The 18,923-nt window shown below is 40.3% G+C and overlaps 1 protein-coding gene across 48 annotated transcripts in view; it reads right to left on the bottom strand.

Moving 5' to 3' along the window:
• The window catches only part of NACA (nascent polypeptide associated complex subunit alpha), a 38,153-nt gene extending 19,807 nt beyond the window's left edge, over nucleotides 1-18,346 (bottom strand). For 2 of the 48 annotated variants that reach the window (XM_075199504.1, XM_075199503.1), the window contains exons 1-33: nucleotides 18,245-18,342; nucleotides 16,174-16,245; nucleotides 14,465-14,620; nucleotides 13,188-13,241; nucleotides 11,493-11,558; nucleotides 11,290-11,346; nucleotides 10,901-10,969; nucleotides 9,976-10,038; nucleotides 9,359-9,424; nucleotides 8,868-8,927; nucleotides 8,684-8,740; nucleotides 8,487-8,552; nucleotides 8,301-8,369; nucleotides 7,641-7,703; nucleotides 7,453-7,509; nucleotides 6,794-6,859; nucleotides 6,591-6,647; nucleotides 6,394-6,459; nucleotides 6,204-6,272; nucleotides 4,649-4,714; nucleotides 4,150-4,215; nucleotides 3,923-4,003; nucleotides 3,718-3,816; nucleotides 3,565-3,633; nucleotides 2,907-2,969; nucleotides 2,719-2,775; nucleotides 2,086-2,151; nucleotides 1,884-1,940; nucleotides 1,695-1,760; nucleotides 1,509-1,577; nucleotides 849-911; nucleotides 661-717; nucleotides 28-93 (exon numbers count right to left, since the gene is read on the bottom strand). In XM_075199504.1, the coding sequence (XP_075055605.1) occupies nucleotides 28-93; nucleotides 661-717; nucleotides 849-911; nucleotides 1,509-1,577; nucleotides 1,695-1,760; nucleotides 1,884-1,940; nucleotides 2,086-2,151; nucleotides 2,719-2,775; nucleotides 2,907-2,969; nucleotides 3,565-3,633; nucleotides 3,718-3,816; nucleotides 3,923-4,003; nucleotides 4,150-4,215; nucleotides 4,649-4,714; nucleotides 6,204-6,272; nucleotides 6,394-6,459; nucleotides 6,591-6,647; nucleotides 6,794-6,859; nucleotides 7,453-7,509; nucleotides 7,641-7,703; nucleotides 8,301-8,369; nucleotides 8,487-8,552; nucleotides 8,684-8,740; nucleotides 8,868-8,927; nucleotides 9,359-9,424; nucleotides 9,976-10,038; nucleotides 10,901-10,969; nucleotides 11,290-11,346; nucleotides 11,493-11,558; nucleotides 13,188-13,241; nucleotides 14,465-14,620; nucleotides 16,174-16,243 (2,176 nt within the window). In that variant the 5' untranslated portion in view covers nucleotides 16,244-16,245; nucleotides 18,245-18,342. Of the gene's footprint in view, nucleotides 1-27; nucleotides 94-660; nucleotides 718-848; nucleotides 912-1,508; nucleotides 1,578-1,694; nucleotides 1,761-1,883; nucleotides 1,941-2,085; nucleotides 2,152-2,718; nucleotides 2,776-2,906; nucleotides 2,970-3,564; nucleotides 3,634-3,717; nucleotides 3,817-3,922; nucleotides 4,004-4,149; nucleotides 4,216-4,648; nucleotides 4,715-6,203; nucleotides 6,273-6,393; nucleotides 6,460-6,590; nucleotides 6,648-6,793; nucleotides 6,860-7,452; nucleotides 7,510-7,640; nucleotides 7,704-8,300; nucleotides 8,370-8,486; nucleotides 8,553-8,683; nucleotides 8,741-8,867; nucleotides 8,928-9,358; nucleotides 9,425-9,975; nucleotides 10,039-10,900; nucleotides 10,970-11,289; nucleotides 11,347-11,492; nucleotides 11,559-13,187; nucleotides 13,242-14,464; nucleotides 14,621-16,173; nucleotides 16,246-18,244 lie in introns of all 48 variants that reach the window. The other 46 variants (XM_075199454.1, XM_075199456.1, XM_075199455.1 and 43 more) reach the window with 46 other exon arrangements.
• Between the last annotated feature and the right edge of the window lie 577 nt (nucleotides 18,347-18,923).

The raw sequence follows: 18,923 nt of genomic DNA, 5'->3' as shown, positions 1-18,923 counted from the left end.
CAGATGTACACCCAATGCCATCAATACCTGGAGTTACAGCATCAGCAGTAAGGGTTGCAGGGACCTCAGAGGGAGGGCTCTCTGTCTTTGGAGCTAAACAAAGAAACACTACGCTTAGTATATGCAGACCACACAGCTGTACTGCAAAACATGACAATAAATGGTCATCTAAACTTGATTTCCAGATCTACAAAAGGAATCATTTCCAATGTATGAGACATTGCAGGACCAATCCCACATATACAATTAGTTACAGTAACTAAAGACGTTGTTCATATAAAGCTTCATAGATTAAGTATACTCAAGCAGAGTTCAATTAAGATTCTCATTAGGGAAGAGAATCAGATCCTTCAGGTTCACAGACACGTCAGCATTGTAACAACAACTTTATACTTTACTGCAGAAAAACTTTGCCAGTGACAACTTTGTCACGTCTAAGACACTATACTGGGAGTAGGTTTTATCAGGACACCGCACCATGTAACAGTAACCTCTAGATAGAAGCCTGCCAAAAAGATTATTCTGCCAGAACACCTGGAGATTTCCATGTGCTGGCAAGTATCTTATGCACTGAAAATTCAGTCATAGCTTCCAACATTAAATTGGGAATAAATGGCAGAAAACTGGTACTGTTATTCACTAAAGACATGCTATAAATACCTGAATCTTTAGAAACTGCAGCAGGGACATCATTGGGAAGGGACTTTGCATCTGGAGCTAAATAATAATTAATAGCCTCACTGTGTTGATAGAATCAGCAAAGCATTTTATATTACTCTATACTAGAAAAATATGGTAACCAGACACTACAAACTGGTACAACAGATTTAGGGCCATGCAGTCAATACCTGGAGCTTTGGAATCCGCAACAGGCACTGCAGGTTTATCAGTAGGAGGCTTTGTCTGTGGAGCTAAAGCAATAGTAAATAAGCTCACTGTGGAAAAAACTCAGGTTAAGACTTATTTTTATAGATGCACGCTAGACTCTTTACAAGAAACCTCAGTGTGTGGAGGACAGGTGAAAAAAATGTGGCTGGACAATGACGCCACCTAAGTGTGTTGGGATCACTAGTTCAGGCCTATGGGAATGCTCAATCTGAGCGCCAAAATTGCAACATCTGTCCGATTTGGCTAAACAAATGTCATTTAGCCCGATCTGCCCATATATGGACACATTCAGATCCAGTTGTTTGGTTTAACTGACTTAGGAACAGATCTATGTCCAATTTGACCACACACACGTGGGTTTTTAAACTGGACAGATCCTAGCAAAATGCCACACTAACAAGTTAGCTTCCTCTCATTAAGATTAGCAGCAGGTATGAAAAACAGGAGGGTGACTGGCGACTGCATGGACGGATTCGTTCATGAGCTGAAACACTACAGTAGGGCTTGGACAACTGCAGAAGTCCATACCACATAATGTATGTGAAGCAGTGGTAGCTGGTACAACCCTTCATTACATCCATATAATGGAGATTACCAGGCAGGTCATGCAGCCACAATACCTGAGGCTTTGGAATCAGCAACAGGAACTTTAGGGGCATCAGTGGGCGAAGCTTTTTTCTTTTTCTGGGCTAAAATAAGTAAATATTTAGTGCATTGGTCCTGATACATGGGATATAAAACTGTCACATTAACATATATTAGTCCCTCATTACATCTATCACCAGCAATATAGAAGTTCTCAGTACCTGGAGCTTTGGAGACAGCAGCAGGAACTTTAGGGACATCAGCAGGTGGAAGCTTTGTCTTTGGGGCTAAATCAAATGTATAAATATGCTTATTGTATTACCAAATTCTACACAATTCTGTGTGTACCACTAAATTAATTGTAGGAAACTGGTACAATAACTTCCAATAAGCACATGCAATCATAGTACCTGGAGCTTCAGAAACAGCACCAGAGACATCAGTAGATGGGGGCTGAGTCTTTGAAACTAGAAAAGTAAATAGGCTCATTGTATTGCATCACAAAACGTGTTTCCATTCCTATATTTTGGGTAAGTGCTAATGCCATGTTGCACTGGCACAAAGATTAATTCTCTGTTACTAAGATCAGATGTACACTAATGCCATCAATACCTGGAGTTACAGCATCAGCAGTAAGGTTTGCAGGGACCTCAGAGGGAGGGCTCTCTGTCTTTGGAGCTAAACAAAGAAACACTACGCTTAGTATATGCAGACCACACAGCTGTACTGCAAAACATGACAATAAATGGTCATCTAAACTTGATTTCCAGATCTACAAAAGGAATCATTTCCAATGTATGAGACATTGCAGGACCAATCCCACATATACAATTAGTTACAGTAACTAAAGACGTTGTTCATATAAAGCTTCATAGATTAAGTATACTCAAGCAGAGTTCAATTAAGATTCTCATTAGGGAAGAGAATCAGATCCTTCAGGTTCACAGACACGTCAGCACTGTAACAACAACTTTATACTTTACTGCAGAAAAACTTTGCCAGTGACAACTTTGTCACGTCTAAGACACTATACTGGGAGTAGGTTTTATCAGGACACCGCATCATGTAACAGTAACCTCTAGATAGAAGCCTGCCAAAAAGATTATTCTGCCAGAACACCTGGAGATTTCCATGTGCTGGCAAGTATCTTATGCACTGAAAATTCAGTCATAGCTTCCAATATTAAATTGGGAATAAATGGCAGAAAACTGGTACTGTTATTCACTAAAGACATGCTATAAATACCTGAATCTTTAGAAACTGCAGCAGGGACATCATTGGGAAGGGACTTTGCATCTGGAGCTAAATAATAATTAATAGGCTCACAGTGTTGATAGAATCAGTAAAGCATTTTATATTACTGTATACTGGAAAAGGATGGTAACCAGACACTACAAAAGGGTATAACAGATTTAGGGCCATGCAGTCAATACCTGGAGCTTTGGAATCCGCAACAGGCACTGCAGGTTTATCAGTAGGAGGCTGTGTCTGTGGAGCTAAAGCAATAGTAAATAAGCTCACTGTGGAAAAAACTCAGGTTAAGACTTATTTTTATAGATGCACGCTAGACTCTTTACAAGAAACCTCAGTGTGTGGAGGACAGGTGAAAAAAATGTGGCTGGACAATGACGCCACCTGAGTGTGTTGGGATCACTAGTTCAGGCCTATGGGAATGCTCAATCTGAGCGCCAAAATTGCAACATCTGTCCGTTTTGGCTAAACAAATGTCATTTAGCCCGATCTGCCCATATATGGACACATTCAGATCCAGTTGTTTGGTTTAACTGACTTAGGAACAGATCTATGTCCAATTTGACCACACACATGGGCTTTTAAACTGGACAGATCCTAGCAAAATGCCACACTAACAAGTTAGCTTCCTCTCATTAAGATTAGCAGCAGGTATGAAAAACAGGAGGGTGACTGGCGACTGCATGGACGGATTCGTTCATGAGCTGAAACATTATAGTAGGGCTTGGACAACTGCAGAAGTCCATTCCACATAATGTATGTGAAGCAGTGGTAGCTGGTACAACCCTTCATTACATTCATATAATGGACAGTACCAAGTAGGTCATGCAGCCACAATACCTGAGGCTTTGGAATCAGCAACAGGAACTTTAGGGGCATCAGTGGGTGAAGTTTTTTTCTTTTTCTGGGCTAAAATAAGTAAATATTTAGTGCATTGATCCTGATACATGGGATATAAAACTGTCACATTAACATATATTAGTCCCTCATTACATCTATCACCAGCAATATAGAAGTTCTCAGTACCCGGAGCTTTGGAATCAGCAACAGGAACTTTAGGGACATCAGCAGGTGGAATCTTTGTCTTTGGGGCTAAATCAAATGTATAAATATGCTTATTGTATTACCAAATTCTACACAATTCTGTGTTTACCACTAAATTAGGAATTAATCGTAGGATACTGGTACAATAACTTACAATAAGCACATGCAATCATAGTACCTGGAGCTTCAGAAACAGCACCAGAGACATCAGTAGATGGGGGCTGAGTCTTTGAAACTAGAAAAGTAAATAGGCTCATTATATTGCATCACAAAACGTGTTTCGATTCCTATATTTTCGGAAAGTGCTAATGCCATGTTGCACTGGCACGGAGATTAATTTTCTGTTACCAAGATCAGAAGTACACCCAATGCCATTAATACCTGGAGTTACAGCATCAGCAGTAAGGTTTGCAGGGACCTCAGAGGGAGGGCTCTCTGTCTTTGGAGCTAAACAAAGAAACACTACGCTTAGTATATGCAGACCACACAGCTGCACTTCAAAACATGACAATAAATGGTTATTTAAAATTGGTTTCTGGATCTAGTCAATGAAACACATTTTCAATCTATGAGACATTGCTGGACTGACATATGAAAGTAGTAACTGCCTAAAGACTTCTTATAAAAACGTCATAGTTTAATGGATTAACTATACTCAAGCAGTCAGATTGAGGATCAAGAATAGTGTTTTACTGGTGTCATTAGATGATGCTTTGCCATTTCATGTAATCAAAAGCATCCATAATATGAAACACACACTAATGCATTTGCTAATATTTCTACTACAACAAAGAGAAATAACACATTAACGGGAAATGGTACCATAACATGCTAGCACTCAGCTGGAGACGTCACTATTAAAGCCATGCAGCCACAATACCTGGAGCCTTGGAATCAGAAATGGGTAACACAGGGACATCTGTACGTAGGGGCTGTGTCTTTGGAGCTAGAGTTAAATCAACATTCTCATTAAGGAAAAGATTCAGACACCAGGTTCTCAGACAGGTCAAAACTGAAACAATCACCTTCTACTTTCTCATACTGCAGATGGAAGTTTGTACAAAATCACCAATCCGTTTAGTTATTGGCAACATCTTTGCCATGCCTAAGACACTATACTGGGAGTAGGTTCTCTTTAGGACACGGCAGCATGAAATAGTGAGCCCTAGGGACAGATAATTAGCCGCGTTGTTCTGTAGAACAACGAGGCTGCGCATTATTACCGTTACTGCGGAAAATTCTCTACTGATTTTTGCTTGCAGCTCTAAGCCACGGGAAAAAAAAACCACAGCGGATATTTTCTGCCAAATTCCGCAGCCACGCTATTCTGATGAACAACGCAGCTAATTGAATCTGCCCCCCTAGAATGGAGCCTGACAGAAAGGTTATTCTGCCAGAACACCTGGAGCTTTTCTAAGTGGCGAAATCAAAAATATTAGATACACTAAAAAATTCACACATAGGTTCCGGCAGTAAATTGAGAACAGCAGAAAACGGGTAGCGTATTATTCACGAAAGACATGCAATCAATATCTGAATCTTCACAAACAGTAACATCAATGGGAAGGGTCTTTGATGGTGGAGCTAAATAATAATACATAAGTTCACTGTGTTGATAGAATCAGAAAAGCATTTGAGATTACTTCATATTGGAAAAGGATGGTAACCAGACACTACAAATTGTTACAATAGATTTAGGACCGTGCAGTCAATACATGGCGCTTTGGAATCCACAATAGACACTGCAGGTTTATAAGTAGGAGGCTGATGCACCATAGACTCTTTAAAGCGAAGGGACCACAAATCTTAGCGTGTGGGGGACTGGTGAAAACAATGTGGCTGGACAATGACCGCCATCTGAGTGTGTTTCAGGCCTGACAAACCTAGGTCTCTCCAGGTGTTGTGAAACAAACTCCCAGCACACCTTGCAAGCTATCATCAGGCAAAGCATGCTGAGCTTGTAGTTTCACAGCACCTGGAAATCTGCTGGTTGGACAGGCCTGGTGTGTATGATCACTAGTTGAGTCATGGTATTAGGTTGCTTGGTGAGTGCCAAATTGTCACATCTGTCTGATTTGGCTAGACAAGTGTCAAGCAGTCTAATCTGTCCATGTACAGGCACCTTCATATTAGATTGTCCTAACTGACTTATCAACAGATCTGTGGTGAAATTGGACAAATCCTAACAAACTGCAACTGCGAAACGACACACTAACAAGTTAACTTCTCCTTATAAAGATTAACAGGAGATATGAAAAACAGGGGAGTGACTGGTGGCTCTAGGGACAGATTTGCTTACAAGTTCAAACACTGTAGTGCTTAGACACCTGCAGGAGACCATTCCACAAAATGTAAGTGAAGCAGTGATAGCTGGTACAACCCTTCATTAGATCCCAGTAAAGGAGATTACCAAGTAGGTCATGCAGCCACAATACCTGAGGCTTTGTAATCAGCAATATAAACTTTAGGGACATCAGTGGGTGGAGGTTTTTTCTTTTTCTGGGCTAGAATAAGTAAATATTTAGTAAACCAACTGATAAATGGATTCACGGATCTAAAACTGTCACAAACATATATTAGTCCCACAATAACATCAATCGCCAGCGATATCCGAGTTCTCAGTACCTGGAGCTTTGGAGTCAACAGCAGGAACTTTAGGGACATCAGCAGGTGGAAGCTTTGTCTTTTGGGCTAAATCAAAATGTATAAATATGCTTATTGTATTACCAAATCCCACACAATTCTGTGTGTACCACTAAATTAGGAATTAATTGTAGGAAACTGGTACAATGACTTCCAATAAGCACATGCAATCATAGTACCTGGAGCTTCAGAAACAGCACCAGAGACATCAGTAGATGGGAGCTGAGTCTTTGAAACTAGAAAAGTAAATAGGCTCATTGTATTGCATCACAAAACGTGTTTCCATTCCTATATTTTCGGAAAGTGCTAATGCCATGTTGCACTGGCAGAGAGATTAATTCTCTGTTACTAAGATCAGATGTACACCCAATGCCATCAATACCTGGAGTTACAGCATCAGCAGTAAGGGTTGCAGGGACCTCAGAGGGAGGGCTCTCTGTCTTTGGAGCTAAACAAAAAAACACTACGCTTAGTATATGCAGACCACACAGCTGTACTGCAAAACATGACAATAAATGGTTATCTAAACTTGATTTCCGGATCTACAGAAGGAATCATTTCCAATGTATGAGGCATTGCAGGACCAATCCCACATATACAATCAGTTACAGTAACTAAAGACATTGTTCGTATAAAGCTTCATAGATTAAGTATACTCAAGCAGAGATCAATTAATATTCTCATTAGGGAAGAGAATCAGATCCTTCATGTTCACAGACGTCAGCACTGTAACAACAACTTTATACTTTACTGCAGATGGACGTTTGTACAAAATCACCAATAGAAAAATTTTATCAGTGACATCTTTGTCACGTTTAAGACACTATACTGGGAGTAGGTTTTATCAGGACACCGCACCATGTAACAGTAACCTCTAGATAGAAGCCTGCCAAAAAGATTATTCTGCCAGAACACCTGGAGATTTCCATGTACTGGCAAGTATCTTATGCACTGAAAATTCAGTCATAGCTTCCAACATTAAATTGGGAATAAATGGCAGAAAACTGGTACTGTTATTCACTAAAGACATGCTATAAATACCTGAATCTTTAGAAACTGCAGCAGGGACATCATTGGGAAGGGACTTTGCATCTGGAGCTAAATAATAATTAATAGCCTCACTGTGTTGATAGAATCAGCAAAGCATTTTATATTACTCTATACTAGAAAAATATGGTAACCAGACACTACAAAAGGGTATAACAGATTTAGGGCCATGCAGTCAATACCTGGAGCTTTGGAATCCGCAACAGGCACTGCAGGTTTATCAGTAGGAGGCTTTGTCTCTGGAGCTAAAGCAAAAACAAATAACCTCACTCTGTGGGAAAAACTCAGGTTTAGACTTATTTTTATAGATGCACGCTAGACTCTTTACAAGAAACCTCAGTGTGTGGAGGACAGGTGAAAAAAATGTGGCTGGACAAGGACGCCACCTAAGTGTGTTGGGATCACTAGTTCAGGCCTATGGGAATGCTCAATCTGAGCACCAAAATTGCAACATCTGTCCGATTTGGCTAAACAAATGTCATTTAGCCCGATCTGCCCATATATGGACACATTCAGATCCAGTTGTTTGGTTTAACTGACTTAGGAACAGATCTATGTCCAATTTGACCACACACGTGGGTTTTTAAACTGGACAGATCCTAGCAAAATGCCACACTAACAAGTTAGCTTCCTCTCATTAAGATTAGCAGCAGGTATGAAAAACAGGAGGGTGACTGGCGACTGCATGGACGGATTCGTTCATGAGCTGAAACATTATAGTAGGGCTTGGACAACTGCAGAAGTCCATTCCACATAATGTATGTGAAGCAGTGGTAGCTGGTACAACCCTTCATTACATTCATATAATGGACAGTACCAAGTAGGTCATGCAGCCACAATACCTGAGGCTTTGGAATCAGCAACAGGAACTTTAGGGGCATCAGTGGGTGAAGTTTTTTTCTTTTTCTGGGCTAAAATAAGTAAATATTTAGTGCATTGATCCTGATACATGGGATATAAAACTGTCACATTAACATATATTAGTCCCTCATTACATCTATCACCAGCAATATAGAAGTTCTCAGTACCTGGAGCTTTGGAGACAGCAGCAGGAACTTTAGGGACATCAGCAGGTGGAAGCTTTGTCTTTGGGGCTAAATCAAAATGTATAAATATGCTTATTGCATTACCAAATTCTACACAATTCTGTGTTTATCACTAAATTATGAATTAATCGTAGGATACTGGTACAATGGCTTCCAATAAGCACATGCAATCATAGTACCTGGAGCTTCAGAAACAGCACCAGAGACATCAGTAGATGGGGGCTGAGTCTTTGGAGCTAGAAAAGTAAATAGGCTCATTGTATTGCATCACAAAACGTGTTTCCATTACTATAATGCCATTTTGCACTGGCAGAGATTAATTTGCTGTTACTAAGATCAGATGTACACCTATGCCATCAATACCTAAAGTTACAGCATCAAGGTTTGCAGGGACCTCAGAGGGAGGGCTCTCTGTCTTTGGAGCTAAACAAAGAAACACTATGCTTAGTATATGCAGACCACACAGCTGCACTTCAAAACATGACAATAAATGGTTATTTAAAATTGGTTTCTGGATCTATTCAATGAAACGCATTTTCAATCTATGAGACATTGCTGGACTGACATATGAAAGTAGTAACTGCATAAAGACTTCTTATAAAAACGTCATAGTTTAATGGATTAACTATACTCAAGCAGTCAGATTGAGGATCAAGAATAGTGTGTTACTGGTGTCATTAGATGATGCTTTGCCATTTCATGTAATCAAAATCATCCATAATTTGAAACACACTAATGCACTTGCTAAAATTGCTACTACAACAAAGTGAAATAACACATTAACGGGAAATGGTACCATAACATGCTAGCACTCAGCTGGAGAAGTCACTATTAAAACCATGCAGCCACAATACCTGGAGCCTTGGAATCAGAAATGGGTAACACAGGGACATCGGTACGTGGAGGTTGTGTCTTTGGAGCTAGAGTTAAATCAATATTCTCATTCAGGAAAAGATTCAGACAAACCAGGTTCTCAAGACAGGTCAGCACTGAAACAACCACCTTCTACTTTATCATACTGCAGATGGAGGTTTGTACAAAATCACCAATTGAAGCTTTGCAATTGACTACATCTTTGCCATGCCTAAGACACTACAGTGGGAGTAGGTTTTCGTTAGGACACGGCAGCATGAAATAGAAAAGCTCCGTTCTAGGGGCTACTATGTCGCAAAATGAAAAAAATCTGATGCTCCGAAAAACTCATGCATATGTTCAGAGAGTAAGTTGGGAATAAACGGCAGTAAGCTGGTAGTGTGCCATTGACTAAAGAAATGCAATCAATACCTGAATCTTCAGTACCAGTAACAGGGATATATATCATATAAAGGGTCTTTGCCTCTGGAGCTAATAATTAATAGGCTCACAGTGTTGATAGAATCAGTAAAGCATTTCATATTACTGTATACTGGAAAAGGATGGTAACCAGACACTATAAACTGGTACAACAGATTTAGGGCCATGCAGTCAATACCTGGAGCTTTGGAATCCACAACAGGCACTGCAGGTTTATCAGTAGGAGGCTGTGTCTCTGGAGCTAAAGCAAAAATAAATAAGCTCACTCTGTGGGAAAAAACCTCAGGTTTTATGAATGCACGCTTTACAACGAAGGGACCAGAAATCTTAGGGAGACTTTTAGAAAACACATTTGCAGTGTTTTCCCCATAAAAAATTGCCAGCCAGGTGGCATTAAGAAGTAGCCGGGGAAGTGTAATACCTTGCAATAATATTGGAAAATGTTGTAGGTTATTGCCCATCCCTGCCAGGACTGGTGGTCAGTAGTCTAACACACACTGCTGGCTGTATTGTTCACATAGTGTCTATTCTAATTGGAGAAACAATAGTTTATTCTATTTTAATAGGAATATGCTGGGCTCCAAGAGCCGGGTGGGCAAGTAAAAATAGCCGGGTGGAGCACCCGGAAAAAAGGTGCTGGGAAGAACACAGAAGTTTGGAGGATGACGACTTCTGAATGTGTGGGATCAATGACGGGCTACATTAATTATGTCCCATGAAATTGGGTTGTTTGTTAGAAGTGCCAAACTGCTGCATATCTCCAATTTGGCTAAACAACTGTTGAGTAGCCCAGAGCGGACCATTCATGGGCAACTTTGTTTGGTTTGACTAGCTTACGAACATATGTGTGTCCAACATGACCCAAAAAATTGGTGGTCAAATTGGATAGATCACAGCATTTGCTACAGCTTCAAAATGCCACACTTACAAGTTATATCCCAGTCATGAAGATCAGCAGATATGAAAAATAGGAGCGTGACAGGTGGCTGTACGGACAGAGTCCCTCATGAAACACTATAGTAGGGCTTGGACAACTGCAGGAGGCCATTCCACATAATGTATGAGAAGCAGTGATAGCCAAGCAGGTCATGCAGCCACAATACCTGAGGCTTTGGAATCAGCAACAGGCACTTTAGGGACATCAGTGGGTGAAGGTTTTTTCTTTATCTGGGCTAAAATAAGTTAACATTCTTAGCTTGTTAATTTTGATACATGAGCTCACTTATATAAAACTGTCACATTAACATATATTAGTCCCTCATTACATCTATCACCAGCAATATCAGCAGTTCTCAGTACCTAGAACTTTGGAGTCAGCAGCAGAAATTTTAGGGACATCAGCAAGTGGGAACTGTGTCGCTAAATGAAATGTATAAATATGCTTAATGTATTACCAAATTCCACACATGCATTCTGTGTGTACAGCTAAATTAGGAATTAATCATAGGAAACTGGTACAATGACTTCCAATAAACACATGCAATCATAGTACCTGAAGCTTCAGAAACAGCACCAGAGACATCAGTAGGTGGGGGTTGTGTCTTTGGAGCTAAACAAAAAAGTTATTTTATCGCACTACAAAACTTCTGTTTCCATTACAATAGTTTAGGGTAGCTATAATGCAGCATTTTGGATATACATGGTAACCAGGCACTGCAAATTGACACAATATATTTAGAGCCATGCAGTCAATACCTTGAGTTTTAGAATCAACAACAGGCTCTGCTGGTGTCACAGTTGCAGGGAGCTCTTTCTTTGGCACTAAACAGAAAACAATTATGCCAAAAGGTAGTCATAGTGCTTAAAATACAAATGGTTCAAGTGTATTTAAATTCCTATATGTACATAGCATAGACATTAAGGCATATAAAGGTGAACTGTAATTTTTTTCACACTGAAGAATTGTTTAGTTACTGATTAGAAGTGGTTTGGAGCCACCAGGTATATATTACAATATAGATTCATGCACAACCTCTGTATCTAATACACTGTACCATATTAAGTTAATTCTTTGCTAAAGAGGTAACACAACCACAGTACAGGAGTCTGCCATTGGAAATAGGCACTTTAAGGGCATCAGTGGGAGGAAATGATTTTGAAGCCAACTGAAATTAAATTAAAGAGAAAGTAACAGCCACCACATATCAAAGACGATTACCGAGCTGAAAATTATAGCTGAAGTAACTGGAGTTTTAGTTAACTAAATATGTCGACCATGCTCTATTTCCCTCCACAGCAGCAGGTTAAGAAAAGTGATAGCATGGCAGAATTGCATTGTGAAATACAGGGCCAGCGAGGACAGTTACTCAAATGACTTTATTCTTAATTTTTGACTTGCATCAGATCTACTCAGGACACAGTCCTTAGTATGTGTTAGGAGTGTCATCTGTCTGAGCCGAGAGGCAATACTTTTCTTTCCAAAAGAGCTTTAGTGGAGTGTCAGGATAGCATTGAACAAAGTAGATTATGTTCATTGTGCATATGAAATTTTAAATTTGGGGATGGTTTACCTCTTAAATCTTTAGAATGTTCATCAAGTATGGACAAAAGCCATGTCCATTGCTTGAATTTTTGCAACTGAAGAAAAGTTACCTTTAAAGATGTATATAGAGCTTCCATAAAAAAAACAAAGCCAGGATTTGACATACACAATATATTTGGTCACTTTTGCTCATAAGCCATTGAAGAGCTTGAGGTGTACATGTAACAATGTACCTTACAGTACTTCCTTAATTGTACAACAAAAGTTCTTTAAACTTTAAGTTCAATGAATGCCTTCTTCAAACTTTAAATGATTGGCTGACGCTGATGGTCGGAGATAACCCACCTAGTGTGAGCAAATGAAACGTAAAAGCCCTTCAAACAAATTTGATTCACCTATCCAGCTTCACACAGGAATGTTTAATTCACTTCATGAACTAAGCAGCGCCAGGACATTTCAATTGTTTCAAAGTGTCAAGAACATAAGCCGCTTGGTCTAAAAATGATTTTTAACTAAACCCTCTCAAAACAGGAAAAGTTTGTAAAGTTGTCTCTTCACCAAGATATCACCATTTGCAGGACACTCACCCCTACAAGTCCCCCTGAGCCTAAAGGCCCACAGTTGGAACAACTGAAAGCTGGGCACACAGCACCCCAAAGTAGGCACAGCTATGAGAAGAGGGTCTAATTTTTAATTTATTTTTTAATTTTAATAAAAGAGCATCTGAGTTGAGGTGGCAGCAGCACAATCACAAACATATTCTAGGTCTTTATTATCAAACAAGCAATAAATCTTAATTTAAACAGTGTTCAGCACCTATAAAGCCAAACTACTATCTACAATGTTAGAGCCTTGCTGGACACAGCACACCGTTAGTGACGGACGCAGGAATATAGTAGTTAGCATACCTGGAAGTTGAGGTTCAGGGAGTGCAGGAGCACCAGTGGATGGGGGGATAGCATCTATAGTTGAAAAGAGTTAAAGTTTTTCATCATGTATGCTTACGTTCCATTAAAGTGAGAGTTATAGCTCACATATCAATGTGTTCTCAGCATGCCATGAATATGACTCAGTTGTTTCCCTGTCTCTAGATCAGTCAATGCTATCCAGTGTGTTAGATCCAGCGAAGTGTTATAACACGTGTTCTGTCACTATGTGATATAAAATGTGTATTTTAATATGAACTTAAAAATATATAGAAATTTAACTTTTTTTTTCCTTCATGATACGTGTTTAACCATATTTTAACAAACAGTTATAAAAAAAAAAAAGAAAAAAAAAAAAAAAAAAGAAGAAATTAATTATAAAAGGTAAATGTAAAGTAGGGCACACAATAAGAAAGGCTGACATTGGATGCACTAGATTCTACATATATCCGAATCTGCCTGCTATGATCATTGGTAACCCACATACTGATGTTTAAAATAGAAAAAAAGTCACACACAAAGCGTATAACCAGTCACAAAAGATGGGTTTTGATCAGCAGACCGTACACTGAAGGAAATACTTCAATTGATGTACTAGCTCAGCACTTTCCACAAAGCAGATTAACACGCGTGGGTGGAGTCAACCTTAGTGTTGAGGAGGTAATTTTTTTTTATTTATTTATTTTTTTAAAGAAGGCAATTAGAATTATTTGAAATTCCTCCTTGGGTATAATAGAAGAGAGAAAAAAAAAGAAAAAAAAGTGGCAGAATACAAGCCAATGGACTAAAAACTAACTGTGAGTGTCCACATAACAGACAAACATATGGAGATCACACAGAAATGACTGCACTGCAGGTGAATATCGGTTTACCATGTATCAGGACTAAAACACAGCTTCCCACTACCAGTCGATATTTACATTACCAGTGAACAAACTACTGGCCTGGCAACTAAAGATAGGCTTACAAGACTGCTGGAAGCATTGATTAAGTGAGACCAGCAACATTTTAATAAGTTACACAATGTATTAGCAAAAACGCATTGTTATTTTCAGGAAAACAAAACACACAACTGAAATCTACAAAGAACTATCCACGCCTTTGGTGTAGAGATTACAATCAATTATTTTGTTTTTTAATAGAGGACTACGGTCTTTGTTTAAAATAAATTATTTACTCACAACTTGTATTAAGTTGATTAATTTAGTTCCTGCAAAATTAGTCTAACTGCTCCGTGACACTCATGGTTAGATACCTACCTGAAGGCTCCAGAGCGGCTTCGGTCTGTGCCGTCTCCGTCTGAGAAGCCTCACTAGCCACCTCGGGGTTCTGAGGGACAGTCTCTTTCTCCTTAGCTGCTACTGCCATTTCAGTGGGCGCAGCAGCCTCCTCCCCAGAGGTTGTGGGAGAAGTTGCTGTAATAGCAGCAGCAGGTGAATAAATGTGACTTCAAAACATTATGCATTGTTCCCACAACCACATGCTTGTAAACATACACAAGTCTTTAGTTAACAGGGGTGAAAACCAAAATGCAAGCTTTGATAAGTGAAAGCTGAAAAAGAAAAAGGCCCCAAACAAAACACCTTAATGAGTCAGAAGAGTAGCACTAGTACTAACTCATGTATCTGGTTTATTGCAGAAAGCGCCTAGTAAACAGCACATTAAGACCTTATAAGACCACTGACCCAGAGGGAACAGTATTTTCAAAAAGCCCTGAAACTATATAATGCTTTAAATTGAGTATTTTCAACTAGTCCAGCAAAATTTAGTCCAACAGTTACAGGAAACCACAGGTTGTAGAATTTAAAAGGGATTTAGGCAACATGGTGGCACAGTGGTTAGTACTGCTGTCTCAGTTCTGGAACCATGGGTTTGATATTTACAACGAATGGCCTTGTGTGGTCGAATCTGCAGGTTCTTCCCATGTTTGTGTGATTTCCTCTGGGTGCTCTGGTTTCCACCCACACACCTAAATTATACTGGTAAGTTCATTGGCTTCCGACATGATTTTGATGGTTGATGAGGGATTACATAGAATAACAGTTGAGGGCGCCAAAGATAGCTGCCTCACTCTATGCAACAATGTAAAGTGCTTTAGGTCATATTGGGAGAACGGCATTATATAAAGAAGAATTAATAAATCTTTGAATAACCATGCTATTTATGACCACACCCCTTTAGGCAACCCTTGCAGTCTCCTCCCAAAACTACTACCAGCCAGAAGGGAAGTCCTGACCCAACCTGTCCAAGCTATAAGCACCTAAGGGATATGTACTGAATGCCACCCTGACTGAAATGAAAGAGCTTTATTTAAATAATCAGCTGCATTTACTAACTTATTATGCATACAGAGCTGGTGGGTGATTTTTCCATTCAGTATTCACGACCAACAAAACCACTTAAAAAAAAAAAAAAGAAGACTGAAAACAAGCAGCCCTCAACAACCAAGATAAGATTTTATATGCCACTCCAGTGTTTTTCTAGAAAACCAGATAGTGTTATTTCTACACAGACAAGCACAACTAGTAAATTGCCACTGGCAAGCTTCAAAACTGTGCTGTTCTCTACTTACCCCCCATAGGCACAGTGCTTCACCAAAGCCCCACCAAAAACAGAACCAAGTGGCAGGCAAAGTGCAGTGAGTAACAAACAACGCCAGGGAGGATAAAATGTTTTTAAAAAAAAATCCCCAAAGATAACAAAGCAGTCAAGGAGACGTGAAATGTAAGCAAACAAATCAGCACAGCTCAAATGTGTACATAGGTCACAAATCCATTATTTCCCCCTCATTCATCACAGCCACTCCATTATCAAATACAACTTTAGATTCCATGTACATCACTAGTGAGAGCACCATGCATGGATAAAGATAAACACCTTTCATATTGTATTCTAGCTGTAGGAGTGGATACATGATGAATGATTTTAGGTAAGTGAGCAACAACATGCAGCACACTCAAGCACTTACCCGTCTCAATCTGAGGCTGGTGGAGTTCTTGTTCCGCAACTGGGACGGTTTCTGTGGCTTCACCAGGCATTTCTAAGAAGAAAACCAAAAACAATGTACTTTTAATATTTTAACTATAATCTCAAACATTACAGTCCCATTTTACAGTTTCTTAGCCACAATATTTTTTTTAAAACTACTAGATCAATATAAGTGGACACTGTAGCACACAGTGTAGATATCAGGTTACTCTACTTTGGGATCAGCCTACATAACAGGTTCTAATCATATACCCTATATTATAGAGCCTATAAAGTATACTGTTCAGTTATAAAGACAAAAGTCTGAGAAAATTTGGAGAATCACAATCCATTTGATTTTCATGCAGTTAGTCTACAAATGATCGCAAACCAAGTACAATGCAGTCATGAAATTACTTAACTAAATTTTAGGTCCCTACAATAATAATTTTAGACAATTTCCATAACATTGTGGTTGCAGTTATTAAAATATTAAACATTTTAAAATTAGACTAACTTGAAAGGAGGAACAAATATCACAAGCAGAATAGAAAGATCATAAAATACTAAAAGCTTTAAAACAGCACCCAGAGCACTCTGGCCAGCAACAGCCCAGACATTAAGGCACAGCTATGAGCAGAACAGGACCCTGCAGCCTGTATCTGGCACAGCTATGAGCATAGATCCCACAGCCTGGATCTGGCACAGCTATGAGCATAGATCCCACAGCCTGGATCTGGCACAGCTATGAGCATAGATCGCACAGCTATGAGCATAGATCCCACAGCCTGGATCTGGCACAGCTATGAGCATAGATCCCACAGCCTGGATCTGGCACATCTATGAGCATAGATCCCACAGCCTGGATCTGGCACATCTATGAGCATAGATCTCACAGCCTGGATCTGGCACAGCTATGAGCATAGATCTCACAGCCTGGATCTGGCACATCTATAAGCATAGATCCCACAGCCTGGATCTGGCACATCTATGAGCATAGATCTCACAGCCTGGATCTGGCACATCTATGAGCATAGATCCCACAGCCTGGATCTGGCACATCTATGAGCATAGATCTCACAGCCTGGATCTGGCACAGCTATGAGCATAGATCTCACAGCCTGGATCTGGCACATCTATAAGCATAGATCCCACAGCCTGGATCTGGCACATCTATGAGCATAGATCTCACAGCCTGGATCTGGCACATCTATGAGCATAGATCTCACAGCCTGGATCTGGCACATCTATGAGCATAGATCTCACAGCCTGGATCTGGCACAGCTATGAGCATAGATCTCACAGCCTGGATCTGGCACATCTATAAGCATAGATCCCACAGCCTGGATCTGGCACATCTATGAGCATAGATCTCACAGCCTGGATCTGGCACATCTATGAGCATAGATCTCACAGCCTGGATCTGGCACAGCTATGAGCATAGATCTCACAGCCTGGATCTGGCACATCTATGAGCATAGATCCCACAGCCTGGATCTGGCACAGCTATGAGCATAGATCTCACAGCCTGGATCTGGCACATCTATGAGCATAGATCTCACAGCCTGGATCTGGCACAGCTATGAGAACAGGACCCATCGCCTTAAGTTCCGTGGAACACCTAAGTTATAGCGGATACGTCACCAAAATGCACCATTATACTTTTACACCAAGTGGAGTCGCCGGGACATGGCCTATATAAGGGGAACACGCCGGGTTCATGAGGCTCATCCCTGAACGACCTGTAGCAGTTCAGTCAGTGCGGAGCACGGTCACATTTATAATCACTCGTGTACACACGAATAAACAAACCCATCTTGCTGCGGTTACAGACCGCGGTAACTACTACTTCAGCCATGACCCATCGCCTCACCTCTCCCCTCCCCTCACTCCCCATACCTCACAGGCTGCCTGCCGCTTCCCTGACATTTATACCGCAGCCGGAGCCCGCTCCCCAGCCAGATAATGACTACATCATACAGCACACTATCCCCTGCCCCTACGTGCCTGCTGGATGGTTATTTACTTTGATAACGCTTAGGATGGCAACGGATGCAAAAAGAGCCACTTACTGTGAGAGGAGTTCAGTTCCAAGATGGCTGAAAAAAGAACGCCCACCACCGACTGCTTCCGGAATGTGGCGCCGTACGGAGGATGTACTTCCGGGTTACCAGCTGAGGCGACACCTGCTGCTCGATATGACATGAGATGGTCTTTAGTTGGCCGTAGCTACAGTTGTTTCCCTCAGGAATGTCATATGGTGCAGTGTAGATATATTTATAACTTATACACATGGTCATTGTACAGTATAGCGGGTCCCTGCAATTTGTATCATATTTGTACTTATAAACTATATTATGTTGCGGTTCTGTTATTTAGAATTTGTCTTTGTCTCCCTTTATAAAACTTTCTCAAAGGTTTTGTTTTTATTGGTGCATTTGTAGTAATTTATTTAAATATAATCCGGGTGTACATTGCACTTGTCTGTTTTTCAAGATCGTGCTATCAGTCAGGGACAGGGGGGCATCTGCCCCCCCAGGCTGGTCCCATAACCGGCTTTCTTGGGCTGGGTCACTGGGCCACCTCTATTTTTGTCCTTTAAAATAGGCTACAGAGTGGAGACCCCGGGCTGAAATTTGCCAGCCCTCCCCTGCTATCAGTATTTTAAAAACAGAATGTCGTAAAGCGTGACTGGGTGCAAAGTAGATAAATGACAACCCTATGTGGAAATGCTAAATTTATGTATAATAT

The sequence above is a fragment of the Mixophyes fleayi genome, chromosome 2 (genome assembly GCF_038048845.1).
Source record: "Mixophyes fleayi isolate aMixFle1 chromosome 2, aMixFle1.hap1, whole genome shotgun sequence".
Classification (NCBI taxonomy): domain Eukaryota; kingdom Metazoa; phylum Chordata; class Amphibia; order Anura; family Limnodynastidae; genus Mixophyes; species Mixophyes fleayi.
The sequence above is the reverse complement of the archived record's forward strand: the minus strand, read 5'-3'. Positions and strand labels throughout refer to the sequence as shown.